Source organism: Ranitomeya imitator, chromosome 1 (assembly GCF_032444005.1).
Source record: "Ranitomeya imitator isolate aRanImi1 chromosome 1, aRanImi1.pri, whole genome shotgun sequence".
Lineage (NCBI taxonomy): Eukaryota > Metazoa > Chordata > Amphibia > Anura > Dendrobatidae > Ranitomeya > Ranitomeya imitator.
The window spans coordinates 106,209,823-106,235,468 of record NC_091282.1 but is presented as its reverse complement, the minus strand read 5'-3'; the positions used below and the strand labels follow the sequence as shown (position 1 = coordinate 106,235,468).

At 43.9% G+C, this 25,646-nt stretch overlaps 1 protein-coding gene across 4 annotated transcripts in view; it reads right to left on the bottom strand.

Moving 5' to 3' along the window:
* Positions 1–318: 318 nt before the first annotated feature.
* Positions 319–25,646, bottom strand: part of NLN (neurolysin) — a 115,338-nt gene continuing 90,010 nt past the window's right edge. For 3 of the 4 annotated variants that reach the window (XM_069749500.1, XM_069749485.1, XM_069749507.1), the window contains exons 10-13: positions 9,697–9,883; positions 7,125–7,253; positions 2,193–2,329; positions 319–821 (exon numbers count right to left, since the gene is read on the bottom strand). In XM_069749500.1, the coding sequence (XP_069605601.1) occupies positions 690–821; positions 2,193–2,329; positions 7,125–7,253; positions 9,697–9,883 (585 nt within the window). In that variant the 3' untranslated portion in view covers positions 319–689. The remainder of the gene's footprint in view (positions 822–2,192; positions 2,330–7,124; positions 7,254–9,696; positions 9,884–25,646) is intronic. The other variant, XM_069749491.1, reaches the window with a different exon arrangement.

The window sequence follows — 25,646 nt, the reverse complement described above, 5'->3', positions numbered from 1 at the left end:
GTACAAATTAAGCACTACACAGTCCGTTCAATACATAAACTAGTATAAATACTATACAAGTATATAAGGCTACCAATCAGCCTCTGTAGTAAAAAGGATCTGCCGGAGTTGTGGGACTGGCAGAGACAGCCGAGGACAGCTCATGTAGGGTCAATGCTTGAGTGCTTTACTTTGGTTGTGCACCGAGAAGACACCAGATGCTAGGTACCTCCATTCTAGTAATCGGTGAGGGTCCCAGAAGTGGCCCCCGTGATCAGACATTTATCACCCATGTTATATTATCATAAACCTTACACAACTCCCTCATACGCCACACATACGTGAGAGTACGCACACACATTTATAAAATCAGGCTACAACTTTTTAACAGGCTATTATTGAAATGTCTCTTATTTTTTAGCTCAAAAGCTTAACGACAAGCAAAATAAAAAGTCCAGCTGTCGAGTCATTTCTACCTGCTGGACTGTAAGACACGCAGTGGGGGCAGTGAAGTTTTGTAGAAAACGTAAACCTGATTGTTCTACCTTTCATCTACAAACCACAGATGATGTAGAAATTGACCACTTTATGTGCCTCGAGACACATTTGGCATAACATTGCAAAACACCTTGCAGTATGATTTGGCACGTCGTCAAAACGGTTCATTTTCAAAAGGTCTATTAGAAAACACAGTGAGGAGAAATATTATTCTAAGGGCTCAGTCCTTTACTCAAGAGAAAAGCTTTTTGGTTTGGCTCACGACCTAAGAACCTTCGCAGTAAATCCATGCCGTCTATGGAACCTCCGGGTTTTAGGAGAAGGTTTCTGTATTTCAATCCAACCTAGAGGAGAGAAAGAAAACCATATAATACATTCGGGAGGACAGGGCAAGCACAGGTGAGAATGGAAAGGTGGCAGAGATTAATTGGTCTACAGGAGATCTCCGAATGGCCTTAATGACACTTTCCTCTTCCAATAACACATTGCTCTGATAAAGAAAAACCTACCATACATAGTGATCTAAAGCAAAATGGGTGAAAGAGAACCTGACAGCTGGTTCATGCAACCCAAACCCCGTGCAGCCTGAAGTTATTATGGACGTGTTTGTTTTACTCTGAAAAGCTGCGGTATTTTAAAGAAAAAACTTTTACAAGCTGGCCAAAGCCAAGATGACAGGTCACCCTATACACACACACATATAGGGACAGACCTGTCAGTAAAGGAGAGAGGAGGTGCTACATAAATGCCGCATTCACACATCTAAGTATCACACTCCGAGAGCGGACTGGCCATGGATCTCTTGACCCAAGATTCACAGCGTCAAACACACAGTATAGAAGGGTGTCAAGTTTGGGTCAGGAGACCACAGGACAATCAGATCATGGACTGTGACACACGGATGAGTGAATGCCGCCTAGGCTGATGGTGGGAGGTCATCCATCAATTAAGTCCAACTTGACAGGAGGATTGCCAAAATGCTTTTTTTTAGCCACTGAAAAAGAATTCTGGTTCTGGGCTAATCTTTAGAACCAAGGAGATTATATAGTAATCAGTTGATCGGTTGATTAGGTGCAGCCCCCTGCAGGGAAAATGTAGAACAACATGACGGGTATTCAAATTATGTGTGGCCATGTAGTGCAGGAAGTTTTGTTTTCTCTCCTTGCTGACGAATCAATCCACATTCCCTAATAGTACATATATGGAGGGTTTGACTTTCTTCAAAAAGTTCCTTAAAAAGGAGTCCATCTGCACAAAATGACTGTTCATACCAAGCAAAGGTGCACCTATGGTCCAAGCAGATCAGTGCACCTTCCCACTTGTATTAACCTCCGCCAACAGACGGAAAACAAGTAGGTGGAAAGGTTCGCTGAACTGTTTGGCATCGAGCGCCTGTGCTTGGTTTGATCAGTCGTTTAGTGCTGACAGACTACGCTTAATGCTAACCCCCCCTTTTTTTTTTTTATACGCATAGTCTTTCCATGGGAATAAACACATGAATTTTGGAATCTACAAGATACTAAAATAATTATACAGAAATTGTTCCTTTCTCCCTTTATAGTTTTTTTTATGTATCTTGCCTAGATCCAATTGTCAAAGGATTTGTAGTCTCACTTTGATTTTGTTGAAGACAACTCAAGTGAAATGTCAGTGAAGAAACCGTCTTCAAGGACAAGGACTCTTCTCCTTGCTTTAAGGAACGTAATAGGACTTACCTCTGGGTTCATTATCCCGTGCTGCTTAAAGCAACTATAAAAGATATCCATGGAGAAGACCTCGCTCCACAAGTAGCCGTAATACTGGCCATCATATCCCCCGGCCAAGTGACCAAAAGTAGCTGGCATGTTGGTACCTAAATTACAGAAACTCCAAAAATCAGATCAAGTGAATATACAAGCAGACCCTCTTCTCCTCTGCCACGTGGTGGGAGATGGAGTAGCTACGTAGTGTAAGGGATTTCTATTTAAAACATTCAGTTTTATTGATTACTAAATGGAGGCCCGATGCTATCGCATCGGGAGAGCGGTAATGTCACGATGGGGGCAGGCTTTGCAGTGTTGAGAATCTCTCCCCACCATGTGCTCACCCACCTATCCACTCTCTCTTTCCCCAGGTGCTGACTTCTCAGAGGATACATTTTGTGAGGTAAAATATTGGTTAAAAACAGTCAGTGAAATATTTTACCTGACAAAATGTATCTCTGTGATCCCCTGCTGTAATGTCAGTATTGTCTTTTGCTTCCTCCCCTGCCCAGGAGATGTGCTATGCTCTGTACATGGTCAGACACAGACAATTTTTAAAATTAACTTTAGTTCGTGGGAAAACCCCTTGAATGTGACCGGCTTCCTCTGCCTGTAGACATGTGGCGCATCTGCCGCCAGGATCAGCTGAATTATTCACTGCGCCAAATTTGCGCAGGTGCAGTAAATCAGACCGCCACCATCTTTGTGCAGATAGCGGTGGTCACATTGAAACTGCACATGCGCTTCTCCTGTACAAAGATGGCGGCACTCAGTGAATCATTCAGCTGATCCTGGCGGCGGCGAGTTCGCGACTGTGTTCTGCTGGCGGTACCGCGCAAGAGGCTGCGTACGGCATATACAGTGTGTGTGTGTTGGGTACGGCATAAACAGTGTGTGTGTGTGTGTGTGTGTGTGTGTGTGTGTGTGTGTGTCGGTGTTCCACTCATGGTACCCCGCAAGAGGCTGGTACCACCAGCAGTTTCCATATTGAGACACCCATCACTTGGGTGTCCCAATATGGAGGTCGGTGAACTTCCGCCGCTTGGAATTCTGGGATCCGGAAACATCTGGACGGAACAGGATGTGCAGACATTAGAAGGTAAGTCAGTTTAAAGGCGTTGTCCATCTTTGGGACAATTTTTTTTATTTAAATGCATGTAATTAAGGCTAAAAATTATATTTGCAATTGGGATTCATTAAAAATTTGGCACAGTTTGCCTTCTAAAGTCGCTGTATTATACCATCTACTGGTGACTGCAGAATTAGATAACAGAGTCGGTCAGATCATTTATCCTATGTTTTGGCGACACGATCTTGTGGCACTCGTGTGAATATGTATATATATGTCATGTGTATGTATGTGTATATATACATTGCTCAAAAAAATAAAAGGGAACACAAACAACCGAATATAACTAAGTAAATCAAACTTCTGTGAAATCAAACTGTAGCAACACTGACAATCAATTTCACATGCTGTTGTGCAAATGGTATAGCCAACAGATGGAAATTATTGGCAATTATCAAGACACACTCAATTATTGGCAATTATCAAGACACACTCAATAAAGGAGTGGTATTGCAGGTGGAGACCACAGACCACATCTCAGTGCCAATGCTTTCTGACTGATGTTTTGGTCACTTTTGAATGTTGGTTGTGCTTTCACACTCGTGGTAGCATGAGACGGACTCTACAAACCGTACAAGTGGCTCAGGTAGTGCAGCTCATCCAGGATGGCACAGCAATGCGAGCTGTGGCAAGAAGGTTTGATGTGTCTGTCTGCATAGAGTGCAGAGGCTGGAGGCGCTACCAGGAGACAGGCCAGTACACCAGGAGACGTGGAGGGGACCGTAGGAGGGTAACAACCCAGCAGCAGGAACGCTATCTCTGCCTTTGTGCAAGGAGGGACAGGAAGAGCACTGCCAGAGCCCTGCAAAATGACCTCCAGCAGGCCACAAATGTGCATGTGTCTGCACAAACTGTTAGAAACCGACTCCATGAGGATGTTTGAGTGCCCGACGTCCACAGATGTGGGTTGTGCTCACAGCCCAACACCGTGCAGGACGCTTGGCATTTGCCACAGAACACCAGGATTGGCAAATTCGCCACTGGCGCCCTGTGCTCTTCATAGATGAAAGCAGGTTCACACTGAGCACATGTGACAGACATGACAGAGTCTGGAGACACAGTGGAGAGTGATCTGCTGCCTGCAACATCCTTCAGCATGGCCGGTTTTGCAGTGGGTAAGTAATGGTGTGGGGTGGCATTTCTTTGGAGGGCCGCACAGCCCTCCATGTGCTCGCCATATCTTGGTGCGGTTGGCCCTGGGTTCTTCCTAATGCAGGACAATGCCAGACTTCATGTGGCTGGAGTGTGTCAACATTTCCTGCAAGATGAAGGCATTGAATCTATGGACTGGCCCGCCTGTTCCCCAGACCTGAATCCGATTGAACACATCTGGGACATCATGTCTCGCACCATCCACCAATGACACGTTGCACCACAGAATTGTTCTCTTGTTTCTACAAGACTGGGGAGTCCACCACTCCTCTGTGGGCCATTTGCACTAAAGCTGTTCCATCGTGCATGTCCACATGGATATTTTCTCTCTGAACCCTGCTTATACAGGTACTATACAGATGATCAGGTTTTTAATACACCAGATAGAGATTATATACATTAGATAGGACTGCTCTATTATGGGTATACCTTGGCGATTGGTGGAGCAGCTTAATATACATTTTTTTGCAAAAAAAAAGTATTAACTAAATACCCTGTATTTTTTTTCATTTTTTGACTAGCACTTGCTCATTTACTGTGACTTCTTTACAACAGAGTATTTTTGACCTCGCTGTGCTCTTTTTGTGTCTTCAAGTTTCTTGGTGGTGTGAACAGGTTTCTACAGACTTGTTCACTGTGCAAGTAGCCCATGTGTTTTTGGATATATTATATATTATATATTTATATTTTCCTGTTCTTGTTAGTGCTGCCTTCCTCAATGGACAGCTCGGCTATCCAGTCCATACAGCAGCAACTGGTGAAGGAGCATGTGACCAGACCCGTCCTTATGCCTCCTCCAATAGAAAAGCAGCTTTCTCCTGTGAGGTTTTCTTTTGAAGGAGATGGACAGGTCTGGTCATGTGCTCCTCCATTAGCAGCCATTGTATGGACTGGAGGCTACAGGAGGCAAACAGTGACACATTGTTAATGAATCTTAATAGTAAAAATTATTTTTAGCCCCAACTGCATGCATTTAGGTAAGAAAAAAAATTATGTCCACCCCTTTAACCGTTCCAGACATTGGTTGGCATATGATTCTGGAAGGTCTTTCATCAGAGTCTGCTGTTACATGGACATTGTGGAACTGCAGGAGAGAGGACCCGCTGTCAGGAACAGCCAGACTCCCTCCCCAAAGAGAAAGCAGATCTGGTATATTGTAGCAGTCTGCCTGAGCACTAAATACACAAAGCTAAATGTGCACAGTTTATACCAAAGCTGGAAGTGTCATGGTGGATTCTAACCCAGCCGAAGTGATCTCATGATTGACAAGAACTGTTGAGACTGCTGTGACTTGGAAGTGTGGAAAATTCTGACATATTTGCTCTTTGGAACTATGGCATATAAGTCAGCCACAGGGGCAGGGTAGGAGAAAACACAATGCAAAAGTAATGGGGCACTATATGTCACAAAAAACAAAAAAAACCCTGAAAAAATACACTTTTCCCTTATTTATTTTGTATATCCAGGAGTATACATATCCTTCTGTACAGATTTGCCAGTATTTAGTGTTTCTGTGTAGCATGTGTATTATATTTAACTTTACAGCACACACTATGTCAAGCAGGAGAGCGAGCTGCTGCACAGTTCTCCCAGTGATTGGGAAGGAAGTTGTCAGTGATCTCCTTGATCAAATGAAACTGCCTTCAGACTAAGATGCGCAACCTTTTTTTTTTTTTGAAAACTTTTTCATTTCCATAAAAGTAAGTCTTTTAGTCCAAAAAATACGGTTTCAATAATGATACGAAAAACACAATAGTTATAAAAAACAATTACAGTTTTTGCAAAAAACTAATTAAACATTTCAAAGTAAACCTGTTTATGGCCATTGACAAATTTATGATAAATTTATAATATTTTAGCGGCACTATTAGCTTCAGCTAAGTTCAAGCTAGGCATTTTTGCTGAGTTTTTTTTGTGCTAATTTTTAGCTGTGTTTTACAGTACCAGCAAAGCCAATGAGATTTCAGAAATCTTATGCACACACTGATTTTTTTCTGTCATCAGTATTTTGATCTTTACATGTTTTTTAGGACATAGAACATGCCATTTCTTTTAGCATTTTTCACCCATTGAAAGCAATAGGTAATGAAAAAAAGCAAGTACAGCAGTACATGAAACCCATTAGTGATTTTTCCAGGTTTACCATCTTGTTTTGGTCTCCTGAGATAGCAGTTGGGATTAGTACAGTTTATTAAATTAGTGATTCGTACAAAGTAAACATTGGCCAACAAAGGTGCGAGATTGAACAATGTTTGTTGCTGACCAAGGTCTGAGATTGAACAATGCCTGAGCAACTCAATGGCAGACCAAAGTGAAAGTTAAACTGTGTCCTACAATCTCAATGCACTGCCAGTGTCTTAGGTAAATTATTCCAGACAAATTCACCTCACTCAGCTGTTACATTTGTATGTGTATTTTTTCATGAACATAGGTCTTGTATTGGTGACATGTGTTCATGCTTCTGTGATGGAAGCAAAACTGCACCAAAACATGCGTTTTTGAAGCTGCTTTTTTTTCTGCCCAGAGTGCATGTTTTGCTTCAGAGAAGAAAAATCAGAAACAACACTTAGTGTGAACTTAGTATTAGTATTATATAGACAAGGACTATGTGACTCATACAATACCTGGTGTAGCTGATATCCCCAGAATCTCCTGGGAATACTTGGCATATTCACTGGCTGTGTCAGCCGATGACTTTGTGTGGAGAGACTGGTCTAGTTTACTGAGAACAATCTGGCGAAGAGTCAGAAGACCTGAGACATAAAAAAATGCAAGATTTATGCATATATAGAACAAGGCCACCACCGAGCATGGACACAGTACTTACACGGGGGGTGTAGGTTTTACCTTTGGAGTTAGGGGTATATCATTTGGGGTGAGAGGAAGACACATTGAATCCAGAATGAGCAGAGACAAACCTCCCTTATAAATTTGGTCTTTCCTTTATAGATCGTATTGAGCAGAGTAAGGCCTCCTTCACATGTCCTGGTGATTCCTGTACAGGAAAAACCAGTACTGGTGAGATCGTTAGTCCGTGTGTACATATGTGACGTCTGTGCAGGGCCGGCATTAGGGGCAGGCAGACCAGGCAGCAACCTGGGGCCCCCGGTCCTCCTGGGGCCCTCAGCCAATGGCATGCCACTGATAGCGGCACACCACACAACAGCTATGGGGGCCAGCCCCCGCATTCAACTTATCAGCATTATAGCTGCCGATACAGTTCAAAGAAGTGATGGAGGAGGGAGCGTCAGATGACACTGCCTCTCTGCCTCTGACTCAGCAGTGTGTGCCAGCAGTGGATCTGATGAGACGCTCTGCAGAAGCCAGTGCGGCATGCGAACGAGGAGGAGAGGCAAGTATTGCGTGAGTGTGTGTGTATGTGTGTGTCTCTGCTGCATTATACTGTGCGTTTGCATTATAGTGGGTGTGTGCATGCCTTATACTGTGTGTGTGTGTCTGCTGCACAATACTGTGGGTTGGGGCTGCTGCATTATACTGTGTGTGGGGGGGGCTGCACTATGCTGTGTATGTGGGGGGCTATGTTATACAGTGTGGGTTGGGGTTGCACTATACTGGGTACGTGGGGGGCTGCATTATACTGTGTGTTGGGGCTGCATTATACTTTGTGTGCGTTTGTGGGGGGCCTGAATTATACTGTGTGTGGGGCTGCTTTATACTCTGGGGCTGTTTATACTGTGTGTGTGTGGGGCTGCATTATACTCCTAGGGGGCTGCATTATACTTTGTATGCGTTTGTGGGGGGCCTGAATTATACTGTGTGTGGGGCTGCTTTATACTCTGGGGCTGTTTATACTGTGTGTGTGGGGGGCTGCATTATACTCCTAGGGGACTGTATTATACTGTGTGTGGGGATGCATTACAATGTGTGGGGGGGGCAACATTATACTGTGTGTGAGGGGACTGCACTATACTGGGTGTGTGTTTGTGGGAGGGGCTGAATTATACTGTGGGGGCGGCATTATACTGTGTGTGTGGGGCTGCATTATACTGAGGGGGCTGCATTATTCTCTGAGGGGGCTGATTTATACTCTGAGTGGGCTGCAATATATTGTGTGTGAGGGACTGCATTATACTGTGTGTGTTGGGTTGCATTATACTCTGAGGGAGTTGCATTATACTCTGAGGGGGCTGCATTATACTCTATGAAGGGGGCTGCATTATACTCTATCAAGGACCATGGGGAGTGCAATTTACTATACATATTATATGGGACCTGCATTATACTGTATCGAGGGCGATCTGTACCAATCATTCTTCCTCAGCCGGAGTAAAAGTAGGTCCACACTTTCAGTAAACGATGCAGGCTGGATGCTGTGTACTTGTGCAGTGTCCAGATGTTACAACATATTGAATGGGATTTCAATGAACACATGCGGATTCACCTGTGCTCAATAGCCGGCAGTGATTTGGACGTGGCAGACATGTAATGCGTCCAAAGCACTACTAATTACTGAACGTGTGCACATACCCTTAGGAGGCCGGGAAACAAGCATCAAACATGGAGGAAGGTTGTTTTGATGAGACAAGCCCAGAGGGATTCCGGCACAGGGTACTCATGTCTCCAATCCTCCCTGTCCACAAGACTGCAGAGCTGAATGGAGCGATTGGTTGTGAAAGAATGTGTGGCTCTATTCAGGTGTGACCCTTCAGTGTCACAGACTTGATCAGTGACTGGACACAGATTGCCCAAAAGTTTTGTCCAATTTAACAAGATGGGATTCAACTCATAGCTGCGACTGCGGACTCCACAGCAAAAAACAGTCTTCCATCTCCTGATCCAAGGTCAACAAATCTTCTTATGGGGTGTAACTAAGGGCGCTAGGGCAACTTTCCGACCTGGGCCCACTCCTACCCCACCAGTCGGTTGCTCAGATGTTCCAGTGCCGCAGCTAGTGTCTATATATCTTCTCCCTCTCCCATAAATAAGAACACATAGATGTATGTGTATCAGAATTAGTGTATGAGAATCAGAGAACATAAAATTGAATAAAACAACAACAAAAATATCATTAGATAATTCATCTTGTTCTTCAGGTTTTTCTGAGAAGAATGGGAGAATGGAGCGCATGGCACCATGACACGTTTTATTACGCACAGATGATGAGACTTTGATGAAATATTTAGTAAGAACATTGTTAGAATATAGGAACATCTAAATGATACACAGTACATTTACCTGTGTTGGCCAGTCTTGATTCAATTAATTTGTCGAGCAGCTCATCTGGTATTGGACTGCCATCTACATAATGTGCGGACATCCTCTGTAAGGCCTGTTTCTCCCACACCCAGTTCTCCAGCATTTGTGATGGCACCTCAACAAAATCTGTTTCCACATTTGTCCCACTAAATCGAGCAAATTTGGTCTAAAAAGGGGGGGGGGGGAAATAATAAATCTCGTTATCAAACAAATACTATATCTTTTCTACTAATAAAATACAATTATGAATACTATGTATAACAATAACAGACCAATAATTGTGCTCACTGCCAAGTTAAAGCTATCAAAATTATCAAGACTTAAGGGTGGTTCAGTTAAGAAAAATCTATTTTCGATTAGGGGGTTTGTGAATGAATATAACGGTTGATCCTGTCTTCACCCTCATTGATCAGAGAGAAGAGTTGCACATCTTCTCATCATTATGCAGGCTGTCCATTTATTTCAGCGATAACCAAGTGTTGGTGCTTCAGGGACAGTGACCACCATACTGATCAGCCATATTAACACTCACAAGGTCACTTTTCCTGCTAACCAAAGGATAACACCATTTCGGCTAATATTAGATGGAGTTTTATTCAGAATTTGGGATGGAAGCTACTTGCACTAGACAGAAACATCAAGCACAAAGTGGTTTAGACCAGAGTGCACGCCGAGTGGCACAACCGTTAGATGGAAAGCCCAAGCTAAATGTGACCCGGGAGTATCACAACCCATTTAATGAGGGTTGCACTTCTTCTTTCGCACACGCTTCAATTTTAGTTTCCTTTTTTTGGGGGGGCTAAACTCGAATATGTGGAATTTTTGTGAGTGTCTTCTCAGGGTACAGGAATCAAACTCTGGGACTAGGTCACTTGTTCCTAACTCTCAGGCAGTTGGGGAACAGGTTGGGTAGTATCTGCGAGAAAACATATCTAACCAAGCTAATTTTTGTGTGACACTTGGATGAAAAGAAAAAAACAAACAAAAACAAAGGATCTCAACCTTTACAAAAAAAAACAACAAAAACTTGCCAGTCAATTAAAGTAAAAGAAACCTCCGCATTAATACCCTCAAATGCTCAGCTGAATGGCTAAATAAAAATCTATCTGTAAAATATCTGCAGGTTAATAGCGTTCACATGACTGACAGGTTCAAGTTCGCTATAATAGAGTAGGGAGGACTCTCACTACAGTGGGCTTATGCATTTCGATTACAATGTTAACTAAGAACTTCATGTCCAGTTTTGAAAATGTTGCTTTGCTGCAGTAGATCAATGAGATCAATGTGGAATATTTGTGTAATAAAAAAAGACATTGCAGAATAAAATGCAGCCATATTAATCAATACAGGTCGGAAAACTAATGCACTTACAGGATGCAGCAGCCCCCCTGAGGGTTTTTTTAATCTATTATGTCCTTTGTGCTGTGATTTTATTTAATTTTTGGATGATCTAGTCCTTGCTATAGGGAAATAATGCATCATTAATATATGTTAATGTCCACGCCTCATTCCCAGCATATGTACAGTATGTGTCACATTAGCACTTGTACATTCTGCTGGTGTTGTCTTCATGCATACATCCAGCAGAGGTTTCTGATATAGAAGCCCCCAGATCAGTCCTCCAAATGGAGACTACCATGGTTTATTAACAAAAAAAATAATAAAGAGGAACAAATGGAGCAAGGTGCGGTGACACAGTGATACAGAATGAGTCACGCGCCATAATGGACTCCAGCTAGGTGCCACAATTGACTCCTGCATCTCAAGTGTCAGTGTATTAGTACATCCTGTGTCAGACAAGAAGAATGAGCTCATCTCTCCTCCGGCAGATAGCATTCCAAGACTGCTGATGTGTCCGGACTCCACCGCGCTGTGGCCTTTCTCATCTTCACAAGTTAATCACAAACTGACTGGATCACATTGCACAGGAAATTAATGATCTCCTATGGGGGTCTGCTGATTTTTACCTGTTCATTAATTAAAATAAATGTACCTTTATTGCTCTAGGCATATTGTTAGAACCACAACTCTGCACGCAACCACAATGTAGTATTATATACTATTTATTCTATTGCTCATGTTTGTATATTTTTTTATCCCAATTGTGTTCTTAAATAATATGTAAAAAATGCAATTACACACAGCATAAAAAATAGCTTTACCTCTTTATAGAGCATGCCACAGATCTGTCATTTTTATACAAACTTGCAAATCTGTATTTATTTTCCAATGAATAATGAACCTATTGTTGCTTACAGCCACCACTAGGGGGAGCCGAGTAGCTTGTTGCCTTTTCCATATACTGTAACCCTCAACAGTATGCAATAAACTCCCCCTAGTGGTAGCTCCATGTACTCAGAACGCTATTTACAGGGGTTTCACCTAAAAAGACATCAGTTGCTGGCAATAAATATCTGATCGCTGGGAGGCCCAACCATTGGCACGTCCATCGATTACAAACATAGGGATCCGAATCCCCTTTTTTGCCCTGGTGCATTTCACTGCAGTTAGGACTGAATGGATCAACATTATAAATGAAGCAGCAGCGGTCATGCACATCTACAGGACTGACAGATAGTGGAGAGCATATTGCCTAGCTGGAATCATAAACGGCTTACTTTATTAGCCATGAAATGTTTCAAACATTATTATACAATCTTACATGGATGTTCAAAGTAAATACACCAGCCTCATCAGGTTTAAGACACCTATTTAATAACGATGGGTGGTTGTGGTGTAAAACCTGGTGACAGATCCACATTGCATAAACAATTTATTAAAAACATTTTTAAAATTATATATATAGTTACCTTTTTAAACAGAAAGTCTGAGTTATAGGGGCTTCTAAATGCAGAGTCTGAGGCCAAGTCCACCAGCACCCTGAAGGTGCTGTATGAGCAGCGCTCACAGAGCGCTGTATGGACCCAGACTATTGAGCCAATACAAGCTATGTTGGCTTTGGTCACGCAGAAGCTGAGCCGAGCCATGAGTGATCGGTGGTGGTCTTAGGTCCCGGACACAGATTGGTAGCACGTAGGTGCCACAATAACACAAAAAATTGTACTCAAGAACAGGTAACTTTTAAAAGGGAACCTGTTACGCCACTAGCCTTATGCGGTTAATCTAGAGGCTAGTAGCGTTGGAGCCCCCCTGGTGAATATAATATAACCTACTTTTCTTCACTTGCAGGTCGGACCGGGGGCTTATCTACAGCATTATAGAATGCTATAGATAAACCCTGAAAGGCAGTGGCCGCATCTTATAGCGGCAAAATCTGCTGACAGGTTCCCTTTAAGGAATTATTTTGGTTACAATAAGTTATCACCATTCCACAAGATGAGTGAGAACTTCTAGATCAGAGGGGATCTCATCACAGAAATCTAGTGATGAGTGATCGTGCTCAGATAAGGCGTTATCAGAGCATGCTCAGGTGCTCTTATAGTGTCTCCGGCATGTCGAAGAATATGTCCGGGTCCCCGCGCCTGCATGTCTCGGGGCTGTTCAACAGCCACAACACATGCAGGGATTGCCTAGCAAACATGGAATCATTGCATGAGGTGCGGATGTCGGACAGCTACGAGACATGCAACTGCGGGGAATCGAACATATTATTCGAGCAAGCCGAAGTCACTCTGTTAGCACCCAAGCATGCTCTGAGGACACCAGGTGCCAGAACCGATCTAATGGTTATCGGTGATAAATTCTTACTGGAATATCCTTTTAAGCATTAGGTGGATTAAAAAAAAACAAAGAACAAATAGCAGACTCACGTGCAGTCAAGCAAGAATATCGACAAGTTCTGGTGTGTTATTAGCTGAGAGACGAAAACCACTCATCGCTAGAACTATACACCAAAGTTTAATAGCAGATGCTGAAATTATAGGGTGTCAAGAACATGCTGGAAAGTGGGAATATACACTGTGTTCCAAATTATTATGCAGATGACATTTTTCTCGGATTTTCCTAAATGGTTGGTGCAAATGACAGTCAGTCTAATAAAAGTCATCACCCGTCAGAGTATACATCGAATTTTATTGAAGAAACCTCCCAATGATGAGTATAATCTCCAAAATGAATAAAAACTCAAAATGCACTGCTCCAAATTATTAGGCACAGTAGAATTTCTAAACATTTGATGTTTTAAAGAACTGAAAATGCTCATTTGTGGAATTTGCAGCATTAGGAGGTCACATTCACTGAACAAAAAAGCTATTTAACTCCAAAACATCCTAACAGGCCAAGTTACATGTTAACATAGGAACACTTCTTTGATTTCACCTTCACAATTCTTGCTTCCATTGAACTTGTGAGTTTTTGGAGAGTTTCTGCTTGTATCTCTTTGTATGAAGTCAGAATAGCCTCCCCGAGCTGCTGTTTTGATGTGAACTGCCTCCCACCCTCATAAATCTTTTGCTTGATGATATTCCAAAGGTTCTCTATAGGGTTGAGGTCAGAGGAAGATGGTGGCCACACCATGAGTTTATCTCGCTTTATGCCCATAGCAGCCAATGACTCAGAGGTATTCTTTGCAGCATGAGATGGGGCATTGTCATGCATGAAGATGATTTTGCTCCTGAAGGCACGTTTCTGCTTTTAGACCATGGAAGAAAGTTGTCAGTCAGAAACTCTATATACTTTGCAGAGGTCATTTTCACATCTTCAGGAACCTTAAAGGGCCCTACCAGCTGTTTCCCCTCCTTGCTGACGTCGCAGCCTTGTTGCAACAATGGTGGCCATCCACTACTCCATCCATCTGGACCATCCAGGGTTGCTCGACACTCATCAGTAAACAAGACTGTTTGAAAATTAGTCTTCATGTATGTCTGGGCCCACTGCAACCGTTTCTGCTTGTGAACAGGGGTGGCCGAAAAGTGGGTTTATGAACCACAGCAAGCCTTTGAAGGATCATACACCTTGAGGTTCGAGGGACTCCAGAGGCACCAGCAGCTTCAAATAACTGTTTGCTGCTTTGTAATGGTATTTTGGCAGCTGCTCTCTTAATCCAATGAATTTGCCTGGCAGAAGCCTTCCTCATTATGCCTTTATCTGCATGAACTCTGTCTGTGCTCTGTTTCAGTCACAAATCTCTTCACAGTATGATGATCACAAAGTTTTTGTGAAGTATCTAATTTTTTCATACCTTGTCCAAGGCATTGCACTATTTAACGCTTTTGAGCAGCAGAGAGATCCTTTTTATTTCTCATATTACTTGAAACCTTTGGCCTGCTTAATAATGTGGAACATTTTTAAGCAGTTTTCCTTTAATTAGAATCACCTGGAAAACTAATTATCACGTGTTTAAAGGTACCTTCACACATAACGATTTCGTTAACGATATCGTTGCAACGTCACGCTTTTTGTGACGTAGCAACGATCCCGCTAACGATCTCGTTATGTGTGACAGCGACCAACGATCAGGCCCCTGCTGGGAGATCGTTGGTCGTTGGGGAATGATCAGGACCTTTTTTTGGTCGCTGATCACCCGCTGTCATCGCTGGATCGGCGTGTGTGACGCCGATCCAGCGATGTGTTCACTTGTAACCAGGGTAAATATCGGGTTACTAAGCACAGGGCCGCGCTTAGTAACCCGATATTTACCCTGGTTACCATTGTAAAAGTTAAAAAAAAAACACTACATACTCACATTCTGATATTTGTCACGTCCCCCGCCGTCAGCTTCCCTGCACTGATTGTCAGCGCCGGCCATAAAGCAGAGCACAGCGGTGACGTCACCGCTGTGCTCTGCTTTACGGCCGGCGCTGACACAGTCAGTGCGGGAAGCTGACGGCGGGGGACGTGACAGACATCGGAATGTGAGTATGTAGTGTTTTTTTTTTTACTTTTACAATGGTAACCAGGGTAAATATCGGGTTACTAAGCGTGGCCCTGCACTTAGTAACCCGATGTTTACCCTGGTTACCCGGGTGCTGCAGGGGGACTTCGGCATAGTTGAAGACAGTTTCAACGATGCCGAAGTCGTTCCCCTGATCGTTGGTCGCTGGAGAGAGCTGTCTGTGTGACAGCTCCCCAGCGACCACACAACGACTTACCAACGATCACGGCCAGGTCGTATCGCTGGTCGTGATCGTTGGTAAGTCGTTTAGTGTAACGGTACCTTAAGATTGATTTCAGTTATCTATTGAGCCCTGAGACACAATACCATCCACAAGTCTATTTGAAAACAAAACAATTAAATCTTTATGACACTTAAATCCAATTTGCATAATAATTTGGAACTCAGTGTATAACTGCATCACATGCTCCAAAATAGGAAGACAGATTTGCAAGAACTGAAAGACTAAAGAACCATTCACACAAGTTGTAAACCAAGCTTGAAGACCTCCTGCATTTAGGAATAAATGGCAGGGCCATAGAAATATTCAGACAGAATGCAGCTTTAGCCAACGTGTGTAAGCAAGTGTTTATTAATGAAGATATCGTATGTAATAATTGTCTGTTTTGGGTCTCTGTAAGTGCTTAAAGGGAATCTGTCACCAGGTTTTTGCTACCTCATCTAAGAACATCACACGTCGGGGATAGGTGAGGGATATGGTTGTTTATTATTTTAATTCTTATACAGGTGACATAGGCTTCAGTGGATTAGCTGTCAAGCTAAGTATAACGTTGCTTTTTTATTTTTAATTAAAGGGAACCTGTCACCTCCAAAATCGATGGTGAGCTAAGCCCATCGGCATCAGGGGCTTATCTACAGCATTCTGTAATGTAGAGGTTAGACTATACTCACCCAGGGGCGGTCCCCGCTGTGGTCCGGGTCTGATGGGCGTCACGGTCCCGTCCGGCACCCCCTATCTTCTTACGATGACATCCTCTTCCTTTCTTCATCCTCTTCCTTTCTTCACGCTGCGGCTCTGGCGCAAGCGTATTTTGTCTGCCCTGTTGAGGGCAGAGCAAAGTACTGCAGTGCACAGGCGCCGGGCCTCTCTGACCTTTCCCGGCGCCTGCGCAATGCAGTACTTTGCACCGGACCGGACCGCGACGCCCACCGCAGCGGGACCGCCCCTGGGGGGGGGGGGGGGGCGGGGAGTATAATCTAACCTCTTTTTCTCATCCTTCAGGTTACAACGGGGGCTTATCTACAGCATTACAGAATGCTGTAGATAAGCCCCTGATGCCGGTGGGCTTAGCTCACCATCGATTTTGGGAGTGACAGGTTCCCTTTAAAATGAAATGTCAGTGTCCTTATTTCAAATAATGGACTTTATTCAGGGTGTTTTTTATTTACAATATGACTATGGGGTTAGTAATGGAGGCGTCTTATAGATGCATCTCCATTACTAACTCCTGGGCTTTATGTCAGCGGCAAATACAAAGGTGACATAAACCGCAATACTATTACCTCACTTGCCAACGCAGCAGGGCAAGTGGAAAGAGCAAGGCTAAGCACCAGAATTGGCCAATCATATGGATGCGCCTTTTCTGGGGCGACTGAAAGCTGATGTATTTAGTCTGGGAGGGAACCATATCCTGGTCCCATCCCAGGCTATAAATATCAGCCCACAGCTGTCTGCCAAGCCTTTGCTGGCTATTAATTATAGGGGGGATCCTATGCCACTTTTTTTCGGGGGTCCACCATTTTAATAACCAGTAAAGGCCAAGTATACAGCTGTGAGCTGATATTAATAGCCTGGGATGCTTCATGTGTATTACCCCCTTACCAGACCATAAACATTGGCCCCCAGCTGACCGGGTAAATAACATTTCGGGGTAGCTCACACCATTTTTTTCAGAAATGTATTTATTTCTTACTAAAATACATGTACAGTAAGCTACACACGCAAATAACTGATTATGTATCTCACTCACATACTACTAGCTATCTACAGTGGTGGCCAAAAGTATTGACACCCCTGCAATTCTGTCAGAGAATACTCAGTTTCTTCCTGAAAATGATTGCAAACACAAATTCTTTGTTATTACTATGTTCATTTAATTTGTCTTAAATGAAAAAAACACAAAAAGAATTGTCCTAAAGCCAAATTGGATATAATTCCACACCAAACATAAAAAAGGGGGTGGACAAAAGTATTGGCACTGTTTGAAAAATCATGTGATGCTTCTCTAATTTGTGTAATTAACAGCACCTGTAACTTACCTGTGGCACCTAACAGGTGTTGGCAATAACTAAATCACACTTGCAGCCAGTTGACATGGATTAAAGTTGACTCAACCTCTGTCCTGTGTCCTCGTGTGTACCACATTGAGCATGGAGAAAAGAAAGAAGACCAAAGAACTGTCTGAGGACTTGAGAAACCAAATTGTGAGGAAGCATGAGCAATCTCAAGGCTACAAGTCCATCTCCAAAGGCCTGAATGTTCCTGTGTCTACCGTGTGCAGTGTCATCAAGAAGTTTAAAGCCCATGGCACTGTGGCTAACCTCCCTAGATGTGGACGGAAAAGAAAAATTGACAAGAGATTTCAACGCAAGATTGTGCGGATGTTGGATAAAGAACCTCGACTAACATCCAAACAAGTTCAAGCTGCCCTGCAGTTCGAGGGTACAACAGTGTCAACCCGTACTATCCGTCGGCGTCTGAATGAAAAGGGACTGTATGGTAGGAGACCCAGGAAGACTCCACTTCTTACCCCGAGACATAAAAAAATCAGGCTGGAGTTTGCCAAAACTTACCTGAAAAAGCCTAAAATGTTTTGGAAGAATGTTCTCTGGTCAGATGAGACAAAAAGTAGAGCTTTTTGGGCAAAGGCATCAACATAGGGTTTACAGGAGGAAAAAAAAGAGGCATTCAAATAAAAGAACACAGTCCCTACAGTCAAACATGGCGAGGTTCCCTGATGTTTTGGGGTTGATTTGTGTGCATGGCATTATGAAGTCTGAAGACTACCAACAAATTTTGCAGCATAATGTAGGGCCCAGTGTGAGAAAGCTGGGTCTCCCTCAGAGGTCTTGGGTCTTCCAGCAGGACAATGACCCAAAACACACTTAAGTGCTTTCTCTCAAACCATTTTCTAGTACTTTTTGGAGACTTCTAAGGTGGCGAGCAATGAGCCCAGGCCTGAATCCCATAGAACACCTGTGGAGAGATCTAAAAATGGCAGTTTGGAAGAAGAATGGTCCAAAATTCCAGCAGAGCATTGTAAGAAACTCATTGACGGTTGGTCGCAGTTATTTTGGCTAAAGGTTGTGCAACCAAGTATTAGGCTGAGGGTGCCAATACTTTTGTCTGGCCCATTTTTGGAGTTGTGTGTGAAATGATCAATGTTTTGCTTTTTGCTTCATTCTCTTTTGTGTTTTTTCATTTAAGACAAATTAAATGAAGATAATACCAAAGAATTTGTGATTGCAATCATTTTCAGGAAGAAACTGAGTATTATCTGACAGAATTGCAGGGGTGTCAATACTTTTGGCCACAACTGTTTATCTAAGTGTATTGAAGAATATTTCCTTTGAAAACTATCTTTAAATGACAGAATTACTCTGTGTAAAGCAAATGTTAAAATTGCATTGTACACGAATTGCATGCGCATGCCATTTGGATGTTAGGTGATAAAAATCGCATTGTACTCTTATGAAAATCACATGCCACTTGTCCAACTTTTCTGGATCAAAATTGGACCGAGTTTTTAAATGCTAGTGTGTCTCTGGCAGGGCCGGACTGGCCATCGGCACTTCTGGCAAATGCCAGAAGGGCCGGAGCCATGAGTGGGCCGCTGCCGCTATCAGTGGCGCCAGGGCCGACTTACCCCGCCAGCGCCAACTCGGCCCCCCCAACCGTTCGCCCGCCCCGCATTGAACTATAACGGCGTCTATGACGCCAGAACAGTTCAATGCAATGTTGGGGAGAGAGCGTCCGCTGTCGCTCCCTCTCCCATCATTCCCTGCTCTGCCTCTGCGGGTAAGCGATGACGTCATATCATCGCGTACCTGCTGTGTGTCGGGCGGGCAGACTGCAGCTGCTGAGGCCGGAGTCTGGAGCAGCACGGGGTACGAGGAGAGGTGAGTGTTTTTTTTTTATATAGCAATGAGTGATAACTGGATTGTGGGGCAATTGGGGGGAGGCTGTATTACATGCTATGGGGGCTGGCTGCATTACATTCTATGGGGGCTGGCTGCATTACATTCTATGGGGGCTGGCTGCATTACATTCTATGGGGGCTGGCTGCATTACATTCTATGGGGGCTGGCTGCATTACATTCTATGGGGTCAGGCAGCATTACATTCTATGGGGTCAGGCAGCATTACATTCTATGGGGTGAGGCAGCATTACATTCTATGGGGCTGGCTGCATTACATTCTATGGGGGAGGGCTGTATTACATTCTATGGGGGCTGTGCTGCATTACATTCTATGGGGTCAGGCTGCATTACATTCTACGGGGGCTGGCTGCATTACATTCTATGGGGTCTGTGCTGCATTACATTCTACGGGGGCTGTGCTGCATTACGTTCTATGGGGGCTGTGCTGCATTACATTCTATGGGGGCTGTGCTGCATTACATTCTATGGGGGCTGTTGTTATGATCTGGTGGTTTAGGAACAACATGAGACAAGCTCTGAAGGAATCTGTACTGACCGCAAACCATCAACCTAGCAGCGCAACTAAAAATAGCCGTGGGGGGTACCTGACGCTCCCTAGACCCCTAAGATCTAACTTCCCCTAAAGATGGAAACAGGAAACCTATCTTGCCTCAGAGAAAATCCCCAAAGGAAAGATAGCCCCCCACAAATATTGACGGTGAGAGGAGGGGAAAATAACATACGCAGAAATGAAATCAGATTTTAGCATAGGAGGCCAGTCTAGCTTGATAGATAGGACAGGACAGGATACTGTGCGGTTAGTATAAAAACTACAAAACAATCCACACAGAGTTTACAAAATCTCCACACCTGACTATGGCTATGTTCACACTTTGCGTTGTCCTTCTGCGGGTTCTCCCGCAGCGGATTTGATAAATCTGCAGGGCAAAACAACTGCGGTTCTCCCTGCAGATTTATCGCGGTTTGTTCCGCGGTTTCCGCCTATACTATTGATGCTGCATATGCAGCATCAATAGTAATGTTAAAAATAATAAAAATTGGTTATACTCACCCTCTGATGTCCGGATCTCCTCGGCGCTGCACCCGGCGGTCCGGTTCCAAAGATGCTGTGCGAGAAGGACCCTTCGTGACGTCACGGTCATGTGACCGTGACGTCACCGCAGGTCCTGGTCGCACAGCAACTCTGACTGGACGGCCGCATGCAGCGCTGAGACTTCAGAGGGTGAGTATAACATGATTTTTTATTTTTTAACCCCAAATATGGTTCCCAGGGCCTGGAGGAGAGGCTCCTCTCCTCCACCCCGGGTAGGAACCGCACATTATCCGCTTACTTCCCGCAACGTGGACACAGCCCCATGCGGGAAGTAAGCGGTTCAATGTATTCCTATGGGTGCAGAATCGCAGCGATTCTGCACAAAGAAGTGACATGCTGCGGGTTTTAAACCGCTGCGTTCCCGCGCGGTTTATCCCGCAGCATGTGCACAGCGGTTTGCGGTTTCCATAGGGTTTACATGTTACTGTAAACGCTATGGAAACTGCTGCGGACCCGCAGCATCAAAATCGCGGCGGTTCCGCGGTAAAAACCGCAAAGTGTGAATATAGCCTAAGTCCACAACATGTGGACTGAAATGAGCAAAGCCAGAACTTATCTTTGCAGAACTGGTCAGGAAACCAGGAGAATCCAAGCAGAGATGTGAATCCAGCTAGGAACATTGACAAGTGGCACAGGCTGAATAAAGAGCCAGACTTAAATAGCGGACAATAAGTGGAGGCAGCTGATGACAGCTAACTCCAAGGAGCAGCCATACCACTAGAAACCACAAGAGGGAGCCCAAGAGCAGAACTCACAAAAGTGCCACTTACAACCACCGGAGGGAGCCCAAGAGCGGAATTCACAACAGGCTGTGCTGCATTACATTCTATGGGGGCTGTGCTGCATTACATTCTATGGGGTCAGGCTGCATTACATTCTATGGGGCTGTGCTGCATTACATTCTATGGGGGCTGTGCTGCATTACATTCTATGGGGGCTGTGCTGCATTACATTCTATGGGGGCTGTGCTGCATTGCATTCTATGGGGGCTGTGCTGCATTACATTCTATGGGGGCTGTGCTGAATTACATTCTATGGGGGCTGTGCTGCATTACATTCTATGGGGCTGTGCTGCATTACATTCTATGGGGGCTGGGCTGTATTACATTCTATGGGGGCTGGGCTGTATTACATTCTATGGGGGGTGTGCTATATTGCATTCTATGGGGGGCTGTATTACATTCTATCGAGGCTACATTATATTCCATGGGGGGTTGTATTATATTCTGTGGGGAGGTGGGCTGTATTACATTCTGTGGGGTGCTGTATTATATTCTATGCGGAGCTGCATTATACTACATTAGGGCTGCATTGTATTCTATGGAGGGGCTACATTATGCTCTATGAGGGGGCTACTATATATATGCAGGGGCTGCATTATACTATATGAGGGGGCTGCATTATATTCTCTGGGGGGTTACATTATACTCAGGGGGATACAATATATTCTGTGGGGTGGCTGCATTATACTCTGGGGTGGCATCATTTTTTGTCTAGTGCACTGGTACGCATGAGCACCTAATTATAATTTTAAACATAAGATATTGTTTTAGAAGTATACATATTAAATGTTAAGTTTTAGAATTTAGTGGCTGACTTTGCTGTTTTGTGTGGCATCATTATACTATTATATGTGGGCTGCATTATACTGTATCGAGGACTATGTGGAATACATTATACTATATGAAGAACTATGGGGTGCATTATACTATGGGAAGTGAATTGTACTACATGGATGACAATGGCGGTGCATTATACTATATGGAGCACTATGAGGAATGTATTATACTATTTGGAGGACTGAGGAGTGTATTATATTATATGGAGGACTGTGGCAGTACATTATACTATATGGAGGACTGAGGAGTGTATTTTAATATATGGAGGACTGAGGAGAGTATTATACTATATGGAGGACTGAGGAGTGTATTATACTACATGGAGGACTGAGGTGCACATTATAATATATGGAGGACTGAGGAGTGTATTATACTATATGGAGGAATTGCAGTGTATTTTAAAATATGGAGGACTTAGGAGTGTATTATACTACATGAAGGACTATGAGGAGTGTATTCTACTATATGGAGGACTGAGGTGCACATTATAATATATGGAGGACTATGGGGTGTATTATACTAAACAAGCAAAATGCTGCCTATTCATCGAGTGATTGGATTGTTTATGTGGGAACAGAAATCCTTGTTCTCAGCAGCACATCGCCGGTGTAAACTGCAGATGTGCTGCTGATAACATGATACTGTATGGGGACAGATTGATCTAATTGTGATTGTTCTGTTCCCTTCATTCTTTCTCAGTTGGTGTAAAGAGGCCGGGAAACAAGCGAACGACTTCACTATTGTCGATCACACTTGTTTAGTGGCCTGAGATCAGCGCATAAATACAACAGAAATGCTTTGCAGGGAGATGAGGCAAGGATATGACAGTTGTAGTTAGCACCCGACGCCTGGGAATAGCGCTAACTCTACTGCTTTTCCCAGCCGCCAGAGCATTTAATTCTGGTATGTGTAATGATTTTTAGGGCATGTGCACACGTAGAATGGTCCACTGCGGATTTTTCCGCAGCGGATTTGATAAATCCGCAGGGCAAAACCGCTGCGGTTTTTCCTGTGGATATATCGCGCTTTCTATTGCAGATTTCGCTGCAGATTTACATCTGCAGTTTTCTATTGGAGCAGATGTAAAAACGCTGCGGATTCCGCACAAAGAATTGACATACAGTCATGGCCAAAAGTATTGACACCCCTGCAATTCTGTCAGATAATACTCAGATTCTTCCTGAAAATGATTGCAATCACAAATTCTTTGGTATTATTATCTTCATTTAATTTGTCTTAAATGAAAAAACACAAAAGAGAATGAAGCAAAAAGCAAAACATTGATCATTTCACACAAAACTCCAAAAATGGGCCAGACAAAAGTATTGGCACCCTCAGCCTAATACTTGGTTGCACAACCTTTAGCCAAAATAACTGCGACCAATCGCTTCCGGTAACCATCAATGAGTTACTTACAATGCTCTGCTGGAATTTTAGACCATTCTTCTTTTGCAAACTGCTCCAGGTCCCTGATATTTGAAGGGTGCCTTCTCCAAACTGCCATTTTAAGATCTCTCCACAGGTGTTCTATGGGATTCAGGTCTGGACTCATTGCTGGCCACCTTAGAAGTCTCCAGTGCTTTTTCTCAAACCATTTTTTAGTGCTTTTTGAAGTGTGTTTTGGGTCATTGTCCTGCTGGAAGACCCATGACCTCTGAGGGAGACCCAGCTTTCTCACACTGGGCCCTACATTATGCTGCAAAATTTGTTGGTAGTCTTCAGACTTCATAATGCCATGCACACAGTCAAGCAGTCCAGTGCCGGAGGCAGCAAAGCAAACCCAAAACATCAGGGAACCTCCGCCATGTTTGACTGTAGGGACCGTGTTCTTTTCTTTGAATGCCTCTTTTTTTCTCCTGTAAACTCTATGTTGATGCCTTTGCCCAAAAAGCTCTACTTTTGTCTCATCTGACCAGAGAACATTCTTCCAAAACATTTTAGGCTTTTTCAGGTAAGTTTTGGCAAAATCCAGCCTGGCTTTTTTATGTCTCGGGGTAAGAAGTGGGGTCTTCCTGGGTCTCCTACCATACAGTCCCTTTTCATTCAGATGCCGACGGATAGTACGTGTTGACACTGTTGTACCCTCGGACTGCAGGGCAGCTTGAACTTGTTTGGATGTTAGTCGGGGTTCTTTATCCAACATCTGCACAATCTTGCGTTGAAATCTCTTGTCAATTTTTCTTTTCCGTCCACATCTAGGGAGGTTAGCCACAGTGCCATAGGCTTTAAACTTCTTGATGACACTGCGCACGGTAGACACAGGAACATTCAGGTCTTTGGAGATGGACTTGTAACCTTGAGATTGCTCATGCTTCCTCACAATTTGGTTCCTCAAGTCCTCAGACAGTTCTTTGGTCTTCTTTCTTTTCTCCATGCTCAATGTGGAACACACAAGGACACAGGACAGAGGTTGAGTCAACTTTAATCCATGTCAACTGGCTGCAAGTGTGATTTAGTTATTGCCAACACCTGTTAGGTGCCACAGGTAAGGGTACCGTCACACTATACGATTTACCTACGATCACGACCTGCGATATGACCTGGCCGTGATCGTAGGTAAATCGTAGTGTGGTCGCTGGGGAGCTGTCACACAGACAGCTCTCCAGCGACCAACGATGCCGAGGTCCCTGGGTAACCAGGGTAAACATCGGGTAACTAAGCGCAGGACCGCGCTTAGTAACCCGATGTTTACCCTGGTTACAAGCGTAAAACTAAAAAAAACCAAACAGCACATACTTACATTCTGGTGTCCGTCAGGTCCCTTGCAGTCTCTGCTTCCCGCATTGTGACTGCCGGCCGTAAAGTGAAAGTGAAAGCACAGCCGCTGTGCTGCTTTCACTTTACGGCCGGCAGTCACAGTGCTGGAAGCAGACGGCAAGGGACCTGACGGACACCAGAATGTAAGTATGTGCTGTTTGTTTTTTTTTAGTTTTACGCTTGTAACCAGGGTAAACATCGGGTTACTAAGCGCGGTCCTGCGCTTAGTTACCCGATGTTTACCCTGGTTACAAGCGAACGCATCGCTGGATCGCATCGCTAGATCGCTAGATCGGTGTCACACACACCGATCTAGCGATGACAGCGGGAGATCCAGCGATGAAAGAAAGTTCTAAACGATCTGCTACGACGTACGATTCTCAGCAGGATCCCTGATCGCTGCTGCGTGTCAGACACAGCGATATCGTAACGATATCGCTGGAAC